The 20,482-nt window shown below is 41.9% G+C and overlaps 1 protein-coding gene across 7 annotated transcripts; it reads right to left on the reverse strand.

The window, feature by feature from the left end:
- Window positions 1–1,681: 1,681 nt before the first annotated feature.
- LOC110506758 (alpha-protein kinase 3) lies at window positions 1,682–19,880 on the reverse strand. Of its 7 annotated transcripts, XM_021586606.3 has the most exons (17): window positions 19,425–19,538; window positions 18,863–19,135; window positions 15,400–15,438; window positions 14,777–14,898; window positions 14,498–14,615; window positions 12,309–14,343; window positions 8,798–9,208; window positions 6,892–8,767; window positions 6,238–6,385; window positions 5,885–6,012; window positions 4,801–4,836; window positions 4,289–4,566; window positions 4,026–4,114; window positions 3,686–3,903; window positions 3,537–3,585; window positions 3,163–3,351; window positions 1,682–2,643 (listed from the first exon to the last, which is right to left on the reverse strand). In XM_021586606.3, exons 2-17 carry the CDS (start codon window positions 18,997–18,999, stop codon window positions 2,520–2,522), a joined length of 5,997 nt encoding a protein of 1,998 aa, XP_021442281.3. In that variant the 5' UTR covers window positions 19,000–19,135; window positions 19,425–19,538; the 3' UTR covers window positions 1,682–2,519. The 7 variants fall into 7 exon arrangements, 6 of the variants coding, with proteins under 6 accessions (XP_021442281.3, XP_021442279.3, XP_021442280.3 ...); XR_005039798.2 differs by having other exon boundaries at window positions 5,885–6,007; window positions 6,892–9,208; XM_021586604.3 differs by having other exon boundaries at window positions 6,892–9,208.
- Between the last annotated feature and the right edge of the window lie 602 nt (window positions 19,881–20,482).

Raw genomic sequence — 20,482 nt, forward strand, 5'->3', positions numbered from 1 at the left:
TGTAACATAACAAAATGTGGAAAAAGTGAAGGGGTCTGAATACTTTCCGAATGCACTGTGTTGACATGAATATTGTTATTAAACACCTAAAAAAAAACAAATCATTAGTTAGCTACCAATCACATGAATTGTGCACAAATATGATAGCTAACGTCAGTGGCGTGGTGCAGACAGAATGAAACTGGTATCAACAAATGTTTCACTCTATCTGATAAAACATGACATTGCTAACAGGCATCATTTATAGGCATCATTTAGCTAATACCATTTTAAAGTTTAATTAATAAGTTAGACACTCACCAGACAATGTTAGTAGGTACTGTAGCTAGCTAGCTAGCTAGCTTGGTTTCCAATTTCCAACAGTTGTTTCCAATCCCCTTGATTGGTCATCAACTGTTTGCCACTAGTGATAGTGAATATTATTGTTGCCAACGGTTTGCTGCAGATTCACCACTAGTGGCAAACGTTTGCAAACTTCTGGCAACATTTTGTTGCACACTATTTAGTTTGCAGCAAATTGGCCACAAACTTGCGGGAAGTTTGCAGCAATAAATTCATTTTTGCTATCTTAGCTAACTAGCTTCTCTTGTATTGATGCAGTCAAGACAGGTACTACGTAATCATTTTGGAAGATAAATAACCTAGCTATGACAAGCTAGAAGTTAGTCTACTAGCACAAGTCAGCCTCTCCCTCCCTCCTTGCTCCTGTTTCACTCACTCAAAGTACACACACTGCAAGGCCCCTGCTCAGCCTGCTCTCCTTTGCACTTAATCAGCTTTGTTTAAAGTAGCTTTCAAATATATTTTTCTACTACTTCCCTCACTCGGATCCGACCACGTCCTCAGATCCATTCGGAGCGGGTCTCTGAATTGAAACATTTATTTATGCATATTACACCGGGTGGGAAAGACCCAAGTCTAATTTCGGATCGTGTCCAACTTTTTAGACCTCTACTTGAGGCCCAACCTAACAATCCTTGTCACAACAGACAATACCAGAAACATTGTGAATGATGTCACAGAAACTGGACTTTTGCCACAAATAGGGTGCTTTAAATTTAGCGTATTTTCTCAAATAAACACAAATTAAAACTGTTTCTATCTATTTTTTTCTGCTCTACCGAAACTGAACCATAACCCCAATATAACTCGAACCATGGGTTTGGTGAACCGGTACACCTTTACCCTCAACTACACAATTTGATCCGTAAAATGTACCTTTATGATTCAAGCCTTTGGGGATCTTCATGTACCATTGAGCCAAGTGAGAAGAAGAAGCAGAAAGTAAGTCATGGGCCTATACTGTCATTGTAATGAGGATCTATTAAGATACCTAAATATGAGCTCTTGTATAGATGACATTACTTAAGTTATAGATAGGCTATGGATATATTGAATTAACCTTTAATAATGTGGTTGGGATCTGTTATAACACGTTCATGAAATGCTTATAGATTATGGATATGTCGTCAAGGTAAATCATTACCCAAGTGGTACAGTTCTCCTGCAACAGGGTGACCAAATTACGATCCTACATCTGTAATGTCAGATACTTATATGTCAGATTACAGCAAGTGACATAGCGGCTAGCCCACGTCATTATTTACGACTGAGATACATTACATGTCAAATGGTTTCCAGGGTAGCACTCAAAACACACCCTGGTCAATAAGAGGCTTAATTTCAATATATTTCATTTTAATTTACAGCCGTTGCATCCCGTGAGCATTTTCTAGGAATGTCATACACTGCAACATGAAAACGTAGGCACATTTACAGTATAAAAAGCACCACGTTTTTATTCACAGTGTCATGGAAAACAATATACGCTACATTCTTAGGGCATAGTTTTCTTAACAGAACTATTATCCTGAGCACTGTGCACCATTGAAGATCACCTTTAACTCCATAACAATCCCTTTAAACGTATTTCCCCTAAATGTTCATGTTGTTGGGACCTGAATCGAGCTGGCGTGCTAACCTTGTGAATTACTACTGTGAATTATTACTAATATGCAATAGGAATCCCTGTATAATGTGAAAGCTTTAGCCTAACATTTTATGTGATCCACTCAATAAATTAAGAATGTATTCATTAGTGAAATTAATGTGTAATTTAATAATTTGAAGGACATACTAGTGTGTCATTCATTTCATTGTCTCCGATTCTGGCAACAGAGGCGACATGCCCATTAAAACTGAGGTGGCATTTCATTGTTTATTTTAACACAGAATTCATTAAAATATGTGGATGAAGCTTCTGTCATTTCTGGAAACATTCAAGTTCTTCCTTCACCTGGCCTTCTCTTTCTCCTTCTGATCTCATCTTTCTGTCTGTCTGTCTGTCTGTCACGGCTTGGAGGAGGGGTCACCAGCCTTTCATCCCAGACCGGCTCCCAGCTCCCCGAAAGCTCTATAGGTGGGAGGACAAGTCTGGCAGTAATTCCATATCTGGTTCAGCATTTATTCTCTTTATTGAGAAAAGCAGTTGCTTGCTTTCTACGGCCGATGAAGCCATTCTAACTTCGGACAACATTGGGAACATCAACGGCCTTGTGCTTGGCGGTGGCTTTGCTGTCCTCTGGCTGTGCTGGCTTTCTGATCAACCGTGGGCTTCCTGTGGCCTTCCTGGAGGGCTGGGGACTGAATGAAATAGGTACTTTATTAATCAATTTGGCTAGCACAGACTTCGACTTCTACCCTTTTAATAACACCCCTAGACACACACGTTGAGAGGTTACAGGGTCCGCCACAGCGCAGCGCCCTTGGATGGAGAGGATTTGGGGGCTAAAGGAAAACTCCATCCTAAAACTATCTTTTGGTATTTGGTTCATTAGTCCGTTGTTGATATAGTCCCAAAATGTTTTCATGTCAGCAATCAAGTTTTCAAGGTATGTAACTTTCAAAATACAGAAATCTTTCCTGAATGATGCATTTTGCATCCTCTGATGCTGAGTTTGCATCATATGATGCAAAATGCATTATTCGGGACAGATTTCTCCATTTTGAACGTTTCATATCTTGAAAACTTGATTGCCGACATGCAAAACATTTTGGGACTATATCAACAACGGACTAATGAACCAAATACCAAACAATAGTTTTTGGGTGGAGTTGTCCTTTAAGTGCCTTGCTGAAGGGCACAATGGCAGTGGTTCATACCTGGAGGAGCCGCCCATCTTGCGGTGGAGCAGGGGGCTCCTGGAGCACTTGGGTTTGGCTGGGGTCTGCAGGGAGTCCTGTGTCTTCAGGGACCTCAGGCTGAGGAGGCCGCAGTAGTAGTTACACTGGTGCTGAGAGACAAACTGCTCAAACACATTGGGGTTCTCTGTGATCGTGAGACTTTGGTACCTGGAATAATAACAACAGAATCAATGTTACAGATGAGTAAAGGAACAGTTTGTTGACAGAGCTTCGTGACAGATTTTGTTATTACAGTATTTGTAATTGTAATTGTAAATGATCTATGTAGTCATGAATATCTCTAGAACACAATGTTCAGAAAATACAACAGAATAAATTATAGGCCTACCAACCCTTTCGATTTGATGGAAACTCCAACGTTTGTGATCTTGAAGTCAACACCTGCAGCACAATCACAATTACAGTTCATTTCACCTGTTCTGTTATTCAGCCAAAGCGTTGTCCTGCTAGAGTTAGTCATCCGAGACTATGGACACTGTACCTTCCATCCGAGTGAGCAGCAGGTTTCCATTGGTCCACTGGAGGATCCAGTGCTGCAGAGTACAACACTTCAGTGCCGCCTCTGAGCCAGTTCTCATGACCAGCCGGCCTGTAGCGTCCATCAGACAGTACCTCAGATAGACCCCCTTCAGGTCAGACTCCACCGTGGCATGGGGAATGGTGTTGGCAGGCCGATACATATGGTGGACTGGGATCACTCTGTATAACCAAGAACATACACACACTGTGGTATGACAGAAGACTAAACAAAGTAGTGAAGTAATATGAAAAAACATTGTTTTTATGTGCAAGTTTCGTATCATTTTGATGATCTCACTCACTCCAGCACTTCTCCAAAGGTTCCTATCACCCTACATTCCGCAGCAAAGATCTTGCAGTATTCACGAGCGATGTTCTGAAGTCTACATTCCTTTTGGAAAGAAGATTGTATTCATGATCGGACAGAAAAACTTTAATTGGGTTAGGGATCAGAGCTTTGACTAAATGATTCCTTTCATAACATCAATAATATCATTACATTGGCCCAATTTCCATTGATTCTCATTAAACATTTACTTTATGTTAAAGAAGTAAAACCCTTCACCTGTTGGGTGAATGCCAGGTTCCTCTCGACCAGGTTGCTCTCCTCCTTGACTCCGTAGTAGGCGATGGGGCTCTTCACCTTGATGTAACATGTGGTCCCAGACTCAAACACTGGCTCCAGCCCATAGATGACCTTCACTCTGCAGGCCTTGTGGGAGCAGCCCTCTCCTATATGGGCCTCCTCCATCATGATACGCCCAAATAACTTACTTCCCCAGACGCCAGAGTCAGCCAGGCCCTTGGTGAACAGTAGTGGACTCATCTCTATCTCCTCTCCCACTGTAGAGAGGAAAGATAGTAACATCATCAAATATAATGCACTGGAAGTGGTATTATGAGGCTGCATCGTGAGCCACCTGATCCTGCAAGCTTCCACGAATGGCTAGTTGAACGGCGCTAACCATTCATGTAAGCTTGGGGATCAGGTGCCTCACAAAGCAAATGATGGGGTGTGACCGGACAGTGTTGAACACCAATTACATCCTAACAAATAATAGACAAATGTAATCTTACCTTCTTGATCCTCACGCAGAAACATGCCAGAGAGTACTGCAAAAAAGACAGAGTAGAAAGAATAAGAGCTTGCGAGATGCTAAGTATTTATATATTCCTGCTACCAGTCACGTTTCAGCCCAGTTGATGCATATCCACCTATCACGCCTACACTGACTTTCTTGCACACTCACAAACCCACACTAACACCCACACACACTCATATACACACACTCACCACCACGCACACACCTACCCTCCACATATATGGCTGCCATATTGTTTACTATTATTATTATTATTAATCCTGCTACCAGTCACTTCCTCCTGATCCCTGCCTACATGTACATATCAACCTTAACTACTCCACTATTCCTGCACATTGTAAATGTGGTACTGGCATTGACCCTGTATATAACTTACATTCTTCTATTTATTTTGCTTCCTCTCTTATTTCTTATTTCTCCAGTTTTTTTGTTACACTATTTGACATTGAATACTGCACTGTTGGGAAGGACTTGCAAGTTTAGCATTTCACTGTACTTGTGCATGTGACAAATAAAACTTGAAAGATATAGGAGATAAAACACGCCAGAGAGTACTGCAAAAAATAGATTCTAGTTGACAGAATGAGAGATAAGAGATATTAAGATATAGGAGATAAAACACGCCAGAGAGTACTGCAAAAAATAGATTCTAGTCGACAGAATGAGAGATAAGAGATATAAAGATATAGGAGATAAAAGACTCCAGAGAGTACTACAAAAAATAGATTCTAGTCGACAGAATGAGAGATAAGAGATATAAAGATATAGGAGATAAAACACGCTAGAGTACTGCAAAAAATAGATTCTAGTCGACAGAATGAGAGATAAGAGATATAAAGATAGAGGAGATAAAACACGCCAGAGAGTACTGCAAAAAATAGATTCTTGTCGACAGAATGAGAGATAAGAGATATAAAGATATAGGAGATAAAAGACTCCAGAGAGTACTGCAAAAAATAGATTCTAGTCGACAGAATGAGAGATAAGATATATAAAGATATAGGAGATAACGTGTTGAAACAACTTCAGAGATTGAACTGAGACACTAGTGTACATACTGTCAACACTCAGTAGGAAGTCTGTTGTGTCTGTCCCGTATTCATTAGTGATGGTGCAGCCATAAACTCCACAGTCTCTGCTGGACGTCTGGACAATAGCCAACGCTACCTGAGTCTCATCTCCTGCACTGGGAAACACACCATCAGGGATGGACAGAACAGCAAAATAAACAGAGTTTCAGAAAGCTCTAACTAGAATTTCTCAGCCACATGGTGTCTCTACAACACCTTATCATTGTTGCCATCAGGAAAACCGTCGTGATTATTTTATTGTTGAATCCCTTTTATAAACAATATTTTCCACATTTTGGCTACAGCATTTCACGTCAAGGCAGCCTGCATGGAGGACTCACCTTCTTTTAACCTCAGCGATCTCCACCTCATCCCTGATCCACTTAATTGTGGAGTCACTAAGAACGTTGAAGAACTGGCACCACAGCTTCAGATGTCCTGCCGCATCTGAGAAGGGCTCTCCTCTAATCTTCCTGATGACCTGAGGAGCTGGAGAGAGAGGGGGGAGATAAAGAGAGGAGGGGAGAGAGAGAGATTAGTGCGAGTAAGAGAGGGACTCCCGATAGACAGGCACAACTAGGTAAAGATAAACACTTTCTTATGTTTCAGCTTCCTAACTTAAAGTAATATGGATACTATTTCAGTTAAGCCTCCATGTAATCCCACCTGGCAAGTAGCTGGCCTCATAGAAATAGAATGAATAGAACAAGCATCCCCAGTCAAATTGCCAGGTTTAGAGGTTGTAAGCCAGTTCTATTAATTCTATATCTATAACTGACGATCCATCTCGTGACAGTGTCAAAGCAAACAGAGGAAGCACGAAGGCTCTCGATAGCACTCCCTACTGGAGGTTAGCCAAAGAAACTACACTGACTCTAATGGTTAATTTAGTTGAATAAGACTAGCTACTCTCTAAAAGTATGCCAACATCAGCCAACCCTTTTTTAAAAAAATTTTTTTTTACACTAAGCTGATATATCTTGAAAGGAGTTTACCTTTGAATGGGTTATGCTTGTCCTTCTCAACTGGTTTCTCCTCAGTCTTGGTAGTGCCGGTTGTCTCCAGGGCAGGTTCCTGGCTCTGTTTGAGGGTCTCTGGTGTTGGAGCCAGCTTCCTCCTACTGAGCAGTGGGGAGCGTCTCTCTGTTGGAGGGGTGCGCTGGCCATTGGGGGGCTGCAGCAGGGGCGACCTGCGGGACAGCCCAGGGGACATGGGAGAGGAGGACTCTGGGCATAGCCTGGAGCTCATCCTGAGGACCTCCTCTCTCTGGGGGCTCTGGGTGTCAATCTGTGAAGCAACAGCTCCAGGGTCCTCTCCTTTGGGTTTCGGGATTAAGATTTTGCGTCTAGCGCCGGAGGCCAGCTCCTTTGGTGTGGCTGAGGGCATGGGGGACACACTGTCTGATCCCTTCAGCAGGCCAGTACTGCTTTCAGTGACTGAGACAGATGTTGAAGAGTCTGGCTTTGAATATTCCCCAACTTTCACCTCCTTGGATGGAGAGCTTTCGCTATCCAACGGAATGGTGGGAACAGGTACTGACCCTTGTGTCTCACTACTTGGGGAACCGTTGGTATCAAACCTTCGTACAGTCTGAGGACCAGGCTGAGGAACATCAGGTTCGCATGCTTCACTCCAACCTAAAATCATACCAGTATCTGGTGAAGAGTCTCTCTGTTTTTCACTGACAGGTTGCAATGTTGGGGTTGCAATGTTGTTCGTCAATCCTGTATTTTTTGTAGAAAAACTTTGGTTCTCAGTGGCATTAGGAAGTGAGCTAGATTCTGTTGAACGCTCCGAAAGGGGAGAAGCACACGTTTTGTCTCTGCCATGTCGACTGCTGAACACTGGAGGCAGTGAGTGTGAAGAATCCATCCCTTTGACTGTATTTTCTAGTGTTTGTTGTTTCTCTGCAGGAAAGGTAACAGATGAGATGGATGGAGGAGGAACTGTAATGTCCAGGGACTTCTGCTCAGGAGTAACAAGAGAAGACTCTTTTTGACCATCCTTATTCGCAGCCAGACTAATATCAGCATTGTGATCCAAAAGATGCTCCCGCTCTGTATCCATGACACTTTCAATGTCCATTACTATACATACAGGAGGATTACTGTTCTCTAAAGTGCCATCCATGTCTACAATAGAGATAGGAGGAATAACAAAAGCTTTAGGTGAGGCTTCAGTCATAGGACTAACTATGGGGGACTCAACTCGTTCTGGTTCAGAGGTATTTAATCTATATTCTACATTTGAAGCTGAAATAGAACCGACAGACGTATCAGTTTCCTTCTTACAAGTGTCTTTCTCAGGTTCCTGCCTGTACTCTGTCTCATCCATCCTCAACTCTGGACTTTGCATTGTCACATCCTGTATGTCAGTTGATGGGGGACATTTAGGTTGTTGGTCTGTGTTTAGACTTTGTATAAGGGGCATTGAAATGGTAGCTACTGAAATAAGTGCCACTGAAATGGGTGCATCTGAAATGGGTGACACTGGACTTACTTCTGTAGGGGCACTTTTCTCCATTTGTGACCTTAGAATCTCGGCAATAGACATGACTTTGGCTACAGGTGTTGGGGCTTTTGTTTGTTGCTCTGAGATGTTTGTGTTTGGGACACTTGTTGTTGTGTCAGCCGTCTGTGATGTGTCTGGAATAATAGGCTGAAAGCGGGGATTTAGAGAAAGATCTTGGCATTCTGCTATCTTCAACACAGGTATACTCTTCTCATCCCATACAGCCACTGCTATACTTTCAACGGTTTTCTTTTCAGGTGCTTTCGTAAGTCTTTCAATTTCACCTTCCTGAACTTTGCTAACTTTATAAACAGTTTCCATGTCAACTCTTCTCTCATAACTGCCTCCCTGTGCATGTAACTCAGCCAAATTATTACCCTGTACTTTAACGTCAACTTGTATTTCTGTCTCACCAACGGTTTTTATAGCTATCTCAACTTGGCCTTGCTGGCCTACTGAGGAAACACTACACCCCAAGGTTTTCTCACCAACACCCGGGCTTTCCAGGGGTGACTTTAGTGGCTCTGTAAAAGGTAATGTATGGCTCTCATTTGATCCCCTGGAATGATCCTGTGTGCCCTGCATTATTTTGTCAGAGGCCGATTGGCTCAGAGGATTGTGCAAAGTAGGAGATCGTTTGTTGGCATTTGCTGTGACTTCTCTGTCCGATGACGATGGAGAACGTTGTCGTGGCGAAGGTGATTGTCCGTCCAGCTTTCTCCGGATGGTTAGTATTACAGGTTCTTGCCCGACAGGTGTTCCCTTCCACTCTCTCTCTGTCTGTCTGTGGTTCTTTGTAACCTTGAGGCACAATAAAAGCAGAGACAGATTTACATTCTGTAAATACTTTGCTGCAGTCATATCCATGACACATAAACACACATCATTGTTATATACACATCAAAAATAAAAGCATGGCCTCCCGGGTGGCGCAGTGGTTAAGGGAGTGGTTAGGGAGGGCTTGGCCGGTCATTGCGCACCAGCGACTCCTGTGCCGGCGCAATGCACGGTTGCCAGGTGTTTCCTCCGACACATTGGTGTGGCTGGCTTCGGGGTTGGATGCAGTGTGGCTTGGTTGTGTATCAGAGGACGCATGAATTACAACCTTTGTCTCTCCCACGGGAGTTGTAGCGATGAGACAAGATAGTAGCTACCAAAAACAATTGGATACCACGAAATTGGGGAGAAAAAGGGGTGAAATTAAATAAAAGCATCATCTTATGAACAAGTCACCAAAGTTAAAGTTAAGTGGTAAAGATTACGAAAATAACAACCTGGCAACCAGGTCTCCACCTTTTCTCCGACAAACATTCCACATCCACAATGTGCAAAGCTCTGTCGACTGCAGATGTGTTTACTAGTTTTAAAAAAATGTCAGTATGTATTTAAAAGTATTCATACAGAGGCCCATTATCAACAACCATAACTCCTGTGTTCCAATGGCACAAGCCTAAGATCACCATGCGCAATGCCAAGCGTCGGCTGGAGTGGTGTAAAGCTCGCTGCCATTGGACACTGGAGCAGTGGAAACTCGTTCTCTGAAATCATAAATCATGCTTCACCATCTGTCAGTCCGACGGACAAATCTAGGTGTGGCGGATGCCAGGAATATGCTACCTGTCTGAATGCTTAGTGCTGTAAAGTTTGGTGGAGGAGGAATAATGGTCTGGGGTTATTTTTCATTTTTTCGGCTAGGCCCCTTAGTTCCAAAGAATGGAAATCTTAACGCTACAGCATAGATTGACATTCTAGATTCTGTGCTTCCAACTTTGTGGCAACAGTTTTGGGAAGGCCCCTTCCTGTTTCAGCATGACAATACCACGTGCACAAAGCGAGGTCCGTACAGAAATGGTTTGTAGAGATCGGTGTGGAAGAACATGACTGGCCTGCACACAGCCCTGACCTCAACCCAATCGAACACATTTGGGATGAATTGGAACGCCGACAGCGAGCCAGCCCTAATCACCCAAGACAGGTGCCTGATCACACTAATGCTCTTGTAGATTAATGGACGCAAGTCCCCGCAGCAATATTCCAACATCTAGTGGAAAAGCCTTCCCAGAAGAGTGGAGGCTGTTATAGCAGCAAAGGGTGGACCAACTCCATACTAATGCCCATGATTTTGGAATGAGATGTTCGACAAGCAGGTGTCCACATACTTTTGGTCATATAATGTATCTAACGAATGAATCTTGTTTTCAATTTTGAGCTCGCTCTCGTGTTAAGTGCTGAGTGCAGAGACATATTTACTAATTGGAACCTGGTCAATGGATGAAGCAATCCTGTTTTCCAGTTATAACTCTGTTACTATCTCACAAACTGTTCTTGACTTGACAGCTATGGCTTGTAGTCAAATCACTATAATTCACACAGGTTCAACCCCTCAGATATAAATATTTGATTACTGTCTAATAGTGCTACTGGGGTGTAGCGTTGTTAAGCTGCACTCATTTGATTATTAGATTATTATTACTTCACTTTATATGTCCTTTGATGAGCCATGGAGATGAACAATACCCTCACAAACACAGTGCAGTCCCACAGTACAGGACGAGGTAGTCTAATGTTTTGACCAGGTGCAGAGTGCATGTGGATCTGTTGTGAGATTGACTCCTGGTCTGAGCTCATGTTCCTTTAGTCTTAGATAAACAGTAAGAGATATGTAACTCATTTGAAATAAGCACCAGATCTAATTGGTCAGCTGAAATTAGCACCAGAGGGATTGGCTCCGGTGTGACTTCATCAGTGAATGAGATAAGTCCAGAGTTACTGAAAGGACCATTCACATTGCTTCTACTTTGATTTCAATATCACAGAACTAAAATATGGTGTTGTGTGAAATAAAAATGCATTCCCTTTGAAGAATCAACTGACAAATGATATTGAAATGGGGAGTACATGAACATTTACAATAACAAGTACAGAAGGGAGAGTATGCTCTTAGGTTCACATTGTACAAAAATCTATTGTAGGCCTACTTTGGTTTCATTGAAACAAGAAAGTGCTTTATAACCTGTCTCGCTCTCTCACACAGTGTTCACAGCATGACAGTGGACTAAGCACAGACAGACATGGAACATTTAATATTTTTAGGTTTAGTGGGGAGACAATGTCATTTGGATCATTCAAAGGGGTGCTTGATGGAACAGAGTGGACAGAAGTCTGTCTCAGCAGTATTTTCACAGTACTTTGTTTCCATACCTTCCTTTTCTTGGGTTCAGTAGAAGATGCAGTGTTTCAAAAAGCCCAAATAGTAGGAAATTATAAATGTCTTCTTTGGAGAGAAAAAATAATCATTGCCTAAAATGATTTACACCTCTTTGGATGAGAGACAAAAACGACATCATCTTCCTCTCTGTTTGCATGGCTGCGACCAACAGCGCAACTAAAAGACGAGGATAACAGTGCAGCTCAACTCTCAAGGAGAGCAAAAATATTACCCATCATGCTCTCTGCCTCTATGTCTGGACCAAACCAAAACCTTTTAAGGCATCATTGCTGTACCATCTGTTCCATTGTGCTTTTCACTCTCATGCCATGTGTTTTCTACCACCAATACCATTCACAGTCGCCTTAAAGACCCACTCTGTCACACAAGCTAAGATTGTTGACCTTCCAAAATCCTTATTGCACAAATCATACGCACAACAGAAGTCTTGAGCTATTCTGTGATTTCTATATTCATGTTTTCAGCCATTCGATATGTAGCAGTGGTAATATACCTGCTGTCCGTGCCAGCACATGCATCATTACACATACGTCTTGTCACACAGAGAGGGGCATACTTGTAAAGTCTAATAATAGCCCTGTGGATGCTTGTGTTACTGATCTGATCTGGCTGGTGTGTTTTGGAAAAGTTAGGCACTCCATGAGCTCATAGGGACAGGGCAGAGACACTCACCTCCCCACCCAGCTGCGCAGGCAGCCGAGACAAAGACACATTCTTTAGGCACGTGCTTGTTTCCTCCACAGACAGCTGATCTCCTGACTGTTCACACAGACGCTGAGGCAAGGCAGAGACAGCCTCGCTGCTCTTACAGGGTGATGTTAGTACTGACTCCACTGATTCCCCAGCAACTTCAACTGCAGTTCCAGTTCCATGAATGGAATAAGTATCTGAGTTTAGCACCTCAAGCACTGATGCTGAATCCTTCCCCGGGCATTCAGTTTGACCTTTTAGGGGAGTAGTGGTGCTGTTTAGGTGTTCCAGGACAGAAGGCTTATCGTCTACCTCAATGTTCTCTGGTGTGTTGCTCAACACCTTTGGAGTTGTTACTGAAGGACTTGCTTGTGGTTGTGGTGTGACAGAGGAACTTGGTTGTGGTTGTAAATTCGGTGAAGGACTTGGTTGATGTGGTTGTGGTTGTAATTTCATTGAAGGACTTGGTTGACGTGGTTGTGGTTGTAGTTTCGCAGAAGTAATCTGTTGTGGTTGTGGTTTCGCAGAAGTAATCTGTTGTGGTTGTGGTTTCGCATAAGGACTTGCTTGGAGTTTCTCTGAAGGACTTGGTTGACGTATTTGTGGTTGTGGTTGTAGTTGTAGTTTCGCAGAAGGAGGATCTGGTTGTGGTTGTGGTGTTACTGAGGGACCTGGTTGTAGTTTTACTGAAGGACTTGATTGGTGTGGTTGTAGTGTCCCAGAAGGAGGATCTGGTTGTGGTTGTGGTGTTACTGAGGGACCTAGTTGTGATTTTACTGATAGGCTTGATTGACGTGGTTGTGGTTGTAGTTTCGCAGAAGGAAGATTTGGTTGTGGCTGTGGTTTTGCTGAAGGGCTTGGTTGTGGTTGTGATGTCACAGAAGGAGGACTTGGTTGATGTGGTTGTGATTTTGATTTCGCTGAAAGAGGACTTGGTTGTGGTTGTATTTTAGCTGAAGGACTTGGTTGTGGTTTTAGTTTAGCTGAAGGACTTGGTTGTGATGAGGTGACAGGAGGAACTGTACTCTGACTCCCCATAATATTGTTATTTCCAACATTTTGGGTCACCTGAGCCACTGCAGCATTCTGACTCTTATTCCCTGAGATGGTTTCCCCTGTAGAGAGGAGCCCAGTAGAAGGAGAAAGGATGCTAGGCTCTCTGTTGTGTGGTGGGGTTTGTACAGGTACTTTCTCCTTCACTTGGACCTTCACTTCTTCCATTACTGACACAGTGTTGTTCAGTGGGGCTCTCTCAGACTGATTCATGTATTTTACACTCTCTGTCTTTGAGGCTGAAGTTTCAACAGCACTCTCCACTTTCAGGGCCTCTTCTGATGACCCCAGTGAGTGTGAGGACTCAACCAGACAGGGTGTCACACTGACCTCTCTTTCTTCACTCATCCCTCTCTCCTCAGGCTTCTTCCCTGCTTGGCTATCAGCCGTCATCCCACTATCCTCTCCATTGGAGATCTTTATCTTCTTCTTGGCCAGTGATGCTTTTGGTGTGTGTGGAGCAAAAGACTTCTGCACTGAATCGTAAACATACGATTTGTTGCTGCTATTTTCTGTAATGGCTGCCTGTCCATTGACATTGGAAGACCCAACCCTGTTAGATTCCCATTTTTCTTCTCCCACCACAGGTGTGTCCTGTAGCCTGGCATCTGCCTCCCCAGCATGAGCCTGAGTGCTCTCCTCAACCACTTCATCCTCCATAAAGCTGGGGGCACTGAGGCTGGGGTCCATGGGGGACCGTCGCTTCCTCTGGGACCGGTCTGGACTGATGGTCCTCAGTGTTTCCTGCCGACTACCAGGAGACCCGTGGTTCTCCTTGTCCCACGGCTTGGGCTCCTCCAGCTCTCTGCGTGTGTTTTCAGCCTTCAGTTTGATCTTGGCGAAGTACTGCTGGTGGATCTTGTATTCGCTCATCGTCCCCACCTCAAGGACTCCAGAGCAGGACACAATGCCTTTGTTGTTCCTGGCTGATGCCTGGTAGATGGCTGCATCCTCCATAGTGCAACTGTAAAGAAAACAAATCATAGATACTTGTATTATACAGTTGCTGCACAATGTTTTAAATAATATTTGTGTGCATCAATACAAACCAAACTGACATCAATATGATAATGTATAACATCTTCAATACAAATTACAATTATGATCTTGATACATACTTGTAAATGTGCAGTGAATGGTTTTGTCCATTGCGGGAAATGTTGTATTTAGGTAGTCCACAGTATCTGTCCAATTGCAAATCATCTTTATACCATGTCACTTCAGGAGCGGGGTGACCTGGAGTCAAATTGAAACAGAGAAACAGTTATAGAGACTACATTTCACACTTACTGTAAAATCTTCAGATAGATAATAGTGGTTAGCAAGTACAACAACAAAGTATGTAGGCTATTACAAACAAGGTATTGCGCCCACTCACACACCAGAGGAGAGTTTACCTGACACCTCACAGGTGAACTGGATGCTACAGGTTTCAGATACGGCTCTTGACTTTAATGTCGTCTCAAAGGATGGCTGGGTGTCCTCCGTTAAATGTGCCATAACACAATGTAGGGTGCTCCTGCATAACACAATGTAGGGTGCTCCTGCATAACACACTTAGTTACATTTTCAAATGTAAACAAATGTCTCTCACCTGGGCCAAAGCTCTTTTCAAAATATGTAATCCTCTATGCAGGCAATGGAAGACAGACAAAATATATAGAATATAAAATGCAATAATTTGTTAAATATATAAATACATTTTTATCAACACATTCAACCCTACATACTGTAAGGTAATGTGATTCCATATCCTAGTGATTTGATATCCATGGATTGTCTTGCTTTCCATAAGAATTGCAGAGGTCAAAATGGGTGTTATGTAGTTTGTGATGCAATATCTTGTGCAGTCCAATATCACAATAATCAAATATCAGCCAACATACTTCACCAAGCACACATTGTTCCATCTCAATGTCATGACGGTGAGACAACATAAGCCAGGCTAAAGGAAAGCTAAAAGATAGCAAGTGCTGGTGTTAGTTTAAATGAATTTCATGAAACAAATACATGACAGTACCTTGATGGCCTGTACTGAGAATAGCTGTGACTGGAGTAGCTATGCAGAGAGGATGCAAATAGAAGCAGCTTATCAGGCACAATGTATAGGTGTTCTGGCATGAATGAAGATGGACTAAGAAGTGTTCTTACATAAACTATCACCAATTGTCATGCTTTTAATTGGTTATCAAATGCCCTTAATTGGTTATTACATTTAATTGGTTATCAAATTGGTTATCAAATTCACATCTTTTAGTCCATATGAAATTAATTTTACAGTAATGAGATATGTCTTACTCAGTTAAAGTCGGAAGTTTACATACACTTAGGTTGGAGTCATTAAAACTAATTTTTCAACCACTCCACAAATATCTTGTTAACAAACTATAGTTTCGGCAAGTCGGTTAGGACATCTACTTTGTGCATGGCACAAGTCATTTTTCCAACAATTGTTTACAGACAGATTATTTCATTTCTATTTCACTATATCACAATTCCAGTGGGTCTGAAGTTTATACACACTAGGTTGACTGTGCCTTTAAACAGCTTGGAGAATTCCAGAAAATTATGTCATGGCTTCAGAAGCTTCTGATAGGCTAATTGACATCATTTTAGTCAATTGAGGTGTACCTGTGGATGTATTTCAAGGTCTACTTTCAAACTCAGTGCCTCTTTGCTTGACATCATGGGAAAATAAAAAGAAATCAGCCAAGACCTCAGAATTTTTTTTGTAGACCTCCACAAGTCTGTTTCATCCTTGGGAGCAATTTCCAAACGCCTGAAGGTACCACGTTCATCTGTACGTTCAAACAATAGTACTTTTTGGAGAAATGTCCTCTGGTCTGATAAAATAAAAATAGAACTGTTTGGTCATAATGACCATCGTTATGTTTGGAGGAAAAAGGGGGAGGCTTGCAAGCCAAAGAACACCATCCCAACCGTGAAGCATGAGGGTGGCAGCATCGTGTTGTGGGGGTGCTTTGCTGCAGGAGGGACTGGTGCACTTCACAAAATAGATGGCAATATGAAGACGGGAAATGATGTGGATAAATTGAAGCAACATCTCAAGACATCAGTCAGGAAGTTAAAGCTTGGTTGCAAATGTGTCTTCCAAATGGACAATGACCCCAAGCATACTTCCAAAGTTGTGGCAAAATGGCTTAAAGACAACAAAGTCAAGGTATTGGAGTGGCCATCTCAAAGCCCTGACCTCAATCCTATAGACAATTTGTGGGCAGAACTGAAAAAGTGTGTCCGAGCAAGGAGGCCAACAAACCTGACTCAGTTACACCAGCTCTGTCAGGGGGAATGGGCCAACAATCACCCAACTTATTGTGGGAAGGTTGTGGAAGGCTACCCGCAACGTTTGACCCAACTTAAACAATTTAAAGGCAATGCTACCAAATACTAATTGAGTGTATGTACATTTCTGACCCACTGGGAATGTGATGAAAAAAATTAAAGCTGAAATAAATAATTATATTATTCTGACATTTCACATTCTTAAAATTAAGTTGTGATCCTAACTGACCTAAAACAGAGAATTTTAAAATGTCAGGAATTGTGAAAAACTGAGTTTAAATGTATTTGGCTAAGGTGTATGTAAACTTCTGACTTCAACTTTACATGACTCTATATGAATATAGTGCTTTCAATACAGAATGCAGGTATTGAAGGCTCATTATTGAGTGAAATTAATGCCAACAAAAACTGCATTTGTATTCAGAAATGTATTTTGAATTGAAAATGATTGAATTCAGATTCCACTTCTGTTGGAACTAATATCACTCCATACACCATAGAGTGCAACATCTTAATTGGTGGATATGTCATGCCTGTAATCATGGCCACAAACAGAGTGTTTAAGTGTAGGTCTAGTCACTCTGTCTGGTGTTGTCATCTATTTCAGTCTCTCGGCCAGATCATTAAGATAGGATGCTGCTAAGGCCATGGTTTATTTGAGATTGTATTTTGACTGACTATTGCCTAGTGTCTACAGTGAAACAAAATCAAACCACTGACAGTGGAAAAACACTAAGTGACGTCAGAAAGTATTACATGGCGATACTATCTGTACCATTAATATTTTATTTAATTATAATTAAGAATACATGTTTTCACTTGACTTGATAGTTTTGCAGCACGCACTTGGCCATAAGTAGACATACCCAGTAGTAGGAAGATTGGATTTTCATGAACTTTTCTTCTATTTGTAGGATGCATTTTGGAAGACGGTTTGCCTTTACACAGGCTCATGCAGGGAGATGCAGTTTATTTATAAAGAGCTGAGAGCTGACCTTCATGGTCATAGCTTTTTATGAGCCGGTAGTGAGTGTTGCCTATCAGCTGGCCATTCAAACAGTCCTAAATGCAGTAAACGACACCATGGAAACCAACAATGACTTTAATATGTGGTTGACTCATCCAGTTGTCTTAAGATGAATGCATTATAACTGGCTCTGGATGAATGCATTATAACTGGCTCTGGATGAATGCATTATAACTGGCTCTGGATGAATGCATTATAACTGGCTCTGTATGAATGCATTATAACTGGCTCTGTATGAATGCATTATAACTGGCTCTGGATGAATGCATTATAACTGGCTCTGGATGAATGCATTATAACTGGCTCTGGATGAATGCATTATAACTGGCTCTGGATGAATGCATTATAACTGGCTCTGGATGAATGCATTATAACTGGCTCTGGATGAATGCATTATAACTGGCTCTGGATGAATGCATTATAACTGGCTCTGGATGAATGCATTATAACTGGCTCTGGATGAATGCATTATAACTGGCTCTGGATGAATGCATTATAACTGGCTCTGTATGAATGCATTACAACTGGCTCTGGATGAATGCATTATAACTGGCTCTGGATGAATGCATTATAACTGGCTCTGGATGAATGCATTATAACTGGCTCTGTATGAATGCATTATAACTGGCTCTGGATGAATGCATTATAACTGGCTCTGGATGAATGCATTATAACTGGCTCTGGATGAATGCATTATAACTGGCTCTGGATGAATGCATTATAACTGGCTCTGGATGAATGCATTATAAACTGGCTCTGGATGAATGCATTATAACTGGCTCTGGATGAATGCATTATAACTGGCTCTGGATGAATGCATTATAACTGGCTCTGGATGAATGCATTATAACTGGCTCTGGATGAGTGTGTCTGCTAAATGACTCAAATGTAAATGTTATGTAAATATAACTAACACCGCTATCTCCAACTAACTAACACACTGAGAAAGCCATCCAATCATTTTCATTTAAAAGGGCAATATAAATTCAATGATTATTGTTTTATTATTAAGACCTCATAATGCAATGATGCTGAATCAATGGTTAACCTTCACTTCAAAAGGAGAGGGATGTGGTAATAAACATATTCTAACTTTCTTGTTGCTTGTTGAGGTACAGTAATATTTCCTGTGTTGAGCTGAGGGGTTGTGTACCTGTTTTCAGGCCTGACATCAGAGAGGTAGCTGCGGCTGCTGGCTCTGCTACTCCCTATGACATCATCTCCATTGTGGGAGCTGGACCTCCCGTCCCCCGCAGAGTAGGAGCGGGTCATCAGCCTCCTGGAACTCATTCTCCAACAGATAGAGTTTCTCTTTCAAACTTAAATTCCCAGGAGAAACTTCCTCGGAGAAGGCAACAGATGATGATGTACATCCACCAAAACAAATTAGGTTTGCTTCTGTGGCTCTAAATCTGGGAGATAGCTGCTGAAAGAGAGATAAAGATGACACTAAGTTATTTTTAATAACAAGATACAAAATCAAGATTATTCCCTTTTTTGGTAAATATTTATGAGCTTGAAAACATGTTTTTTAAAAAAGCAAACACTTCTATTGTCTTCATCAATTGTAGTGAAATGCCTTATACTATAGAGACTGATATCAGCAACAGAGATGTTTGTTCAAAGTAATGTTGTTATGTTCAGTTGGTAACACATCCATTATATCATCATTCATCGACAAGCTATCTTCCATCAGATCTCTGAGGTAAACTCACCATTCATAGCTTTCCTTTTGTCTCTTTGTATAAGGACCCACCACTCTCTCCGGCTCAAGGCACTGTGCAATTTCCAAACAAACATGAGCATGTGTACCCTGCCAAACCTATTTATAACAAGCCTACAAATAGGCACAAGAGCACATCACATTTTCCAAAACTAGCCTTCGAACCATTTTAAGTACAATACCCCACCACCACAAGGAAAACTGCCTTTGGGAAAGAATCTGTAGAAAAGAGTTTTGATGATATCTGTTCCAGCATTGTGGAGGAGATAAATCCATATGGAACAATGCTTAGTCAGAAGCCACAAGGCCATCTAAGAGTTGGTTGTCCTCCAAATGTTACGAATTAGGTTAAGCAAGTTAGGCCACCACGAGTGTGTGACTTGGTTACCATTGGAAAACGTGCCCTCTAAAACAGCAGAGGGACTTTCATGTGGCCCAATGGGTGACTGCGCTTTTTCTTCTCTTAAACAGAGTGCATGCTTAGTGTTTGATACAGCCCGTGGTGCTAAAGTATCATATGACCCTGTCAATCAGAATGATGACACCAGCCTTAAAAGTCCATTCAAAAGAGCTGTAAATTCAGGCATCCAGTCCCATCGCTCCCACTTTCCAAACAAAAAAGTGTTTTGTTACAATGACTGACCTTCCACAGCAACAAGCTTGTTGATCCTGTATATGACAAATATACTGGGACAAATGTGGGTCTAAATGCAATAGAACATTTTGCTATGGTTACTTCTCTGTGATATTTTTATGCTAGTGATATAACATGTGCTGTTCTCAGTGAGTTTTTCACAGAATTGCCGTGCAAGTTGTGGATGTCAGTTTCATCATCTCTTTGGTCTTCTGTTTGGTTAAGCTGTGATGACACTGTTCGACCACCCTGGTCCTTGCCTGTGCTCTCATTGTGTTGTGATTGACACTGTTCTGTCAGACCCCCAGAGGAAAAGCAATAGGAATAGAACAGCCTTACATAGTCCCTTCAAGATCTATAGGTGTGGGTGGTACATTGCCATTTGCTCATCCAACTGACGGAGCACAATGAAAATA

This window comes from Oncorhynchus mykiss, chromosome 26 (assembly GCF_057628025.1).
Source record: "Oncorhynchus mykiss isolate SJ-2025 chromosome 26, ASM5762802v1, whole genome shotgun sequence".
Classification (NCBI taxonomy): domain Eukaryota; kingdom Metazoa; phylum Chordata; class Actinopteri; order Salmoniformes; family Salmonidae; genus Oncorhynchus; species Oncorhynchus mykiss.

What these genes read in the sequence shown, in the direction of transcription:
- LOC110506758 (XM_021586604.3), bottom strand. Translation starts at nt 18,999, where the DNA reads ATGAGTTCCAGGAGGCTGATGACCCGCTCCTACTCTGCGGGGGACGGG. An exon ending in GATGTCAGGCCTGAAAACAG is followed by an intron (nt 15,439 to 18,862) that starts GTACACAACCCC and finishes CTCTCTGCATAG; the next exon opens with CTACTCCAGTCACAGCTATT. An exon ending in GTTCACCTGTGAGGTGTCAG is followed by an intron (nt 14,616 to 14,776) that starts GTAAACTCTCCT and finishes ATTTGACTCCAG; the next exon opens with GTCACCCCGCTCCTGAAGTG.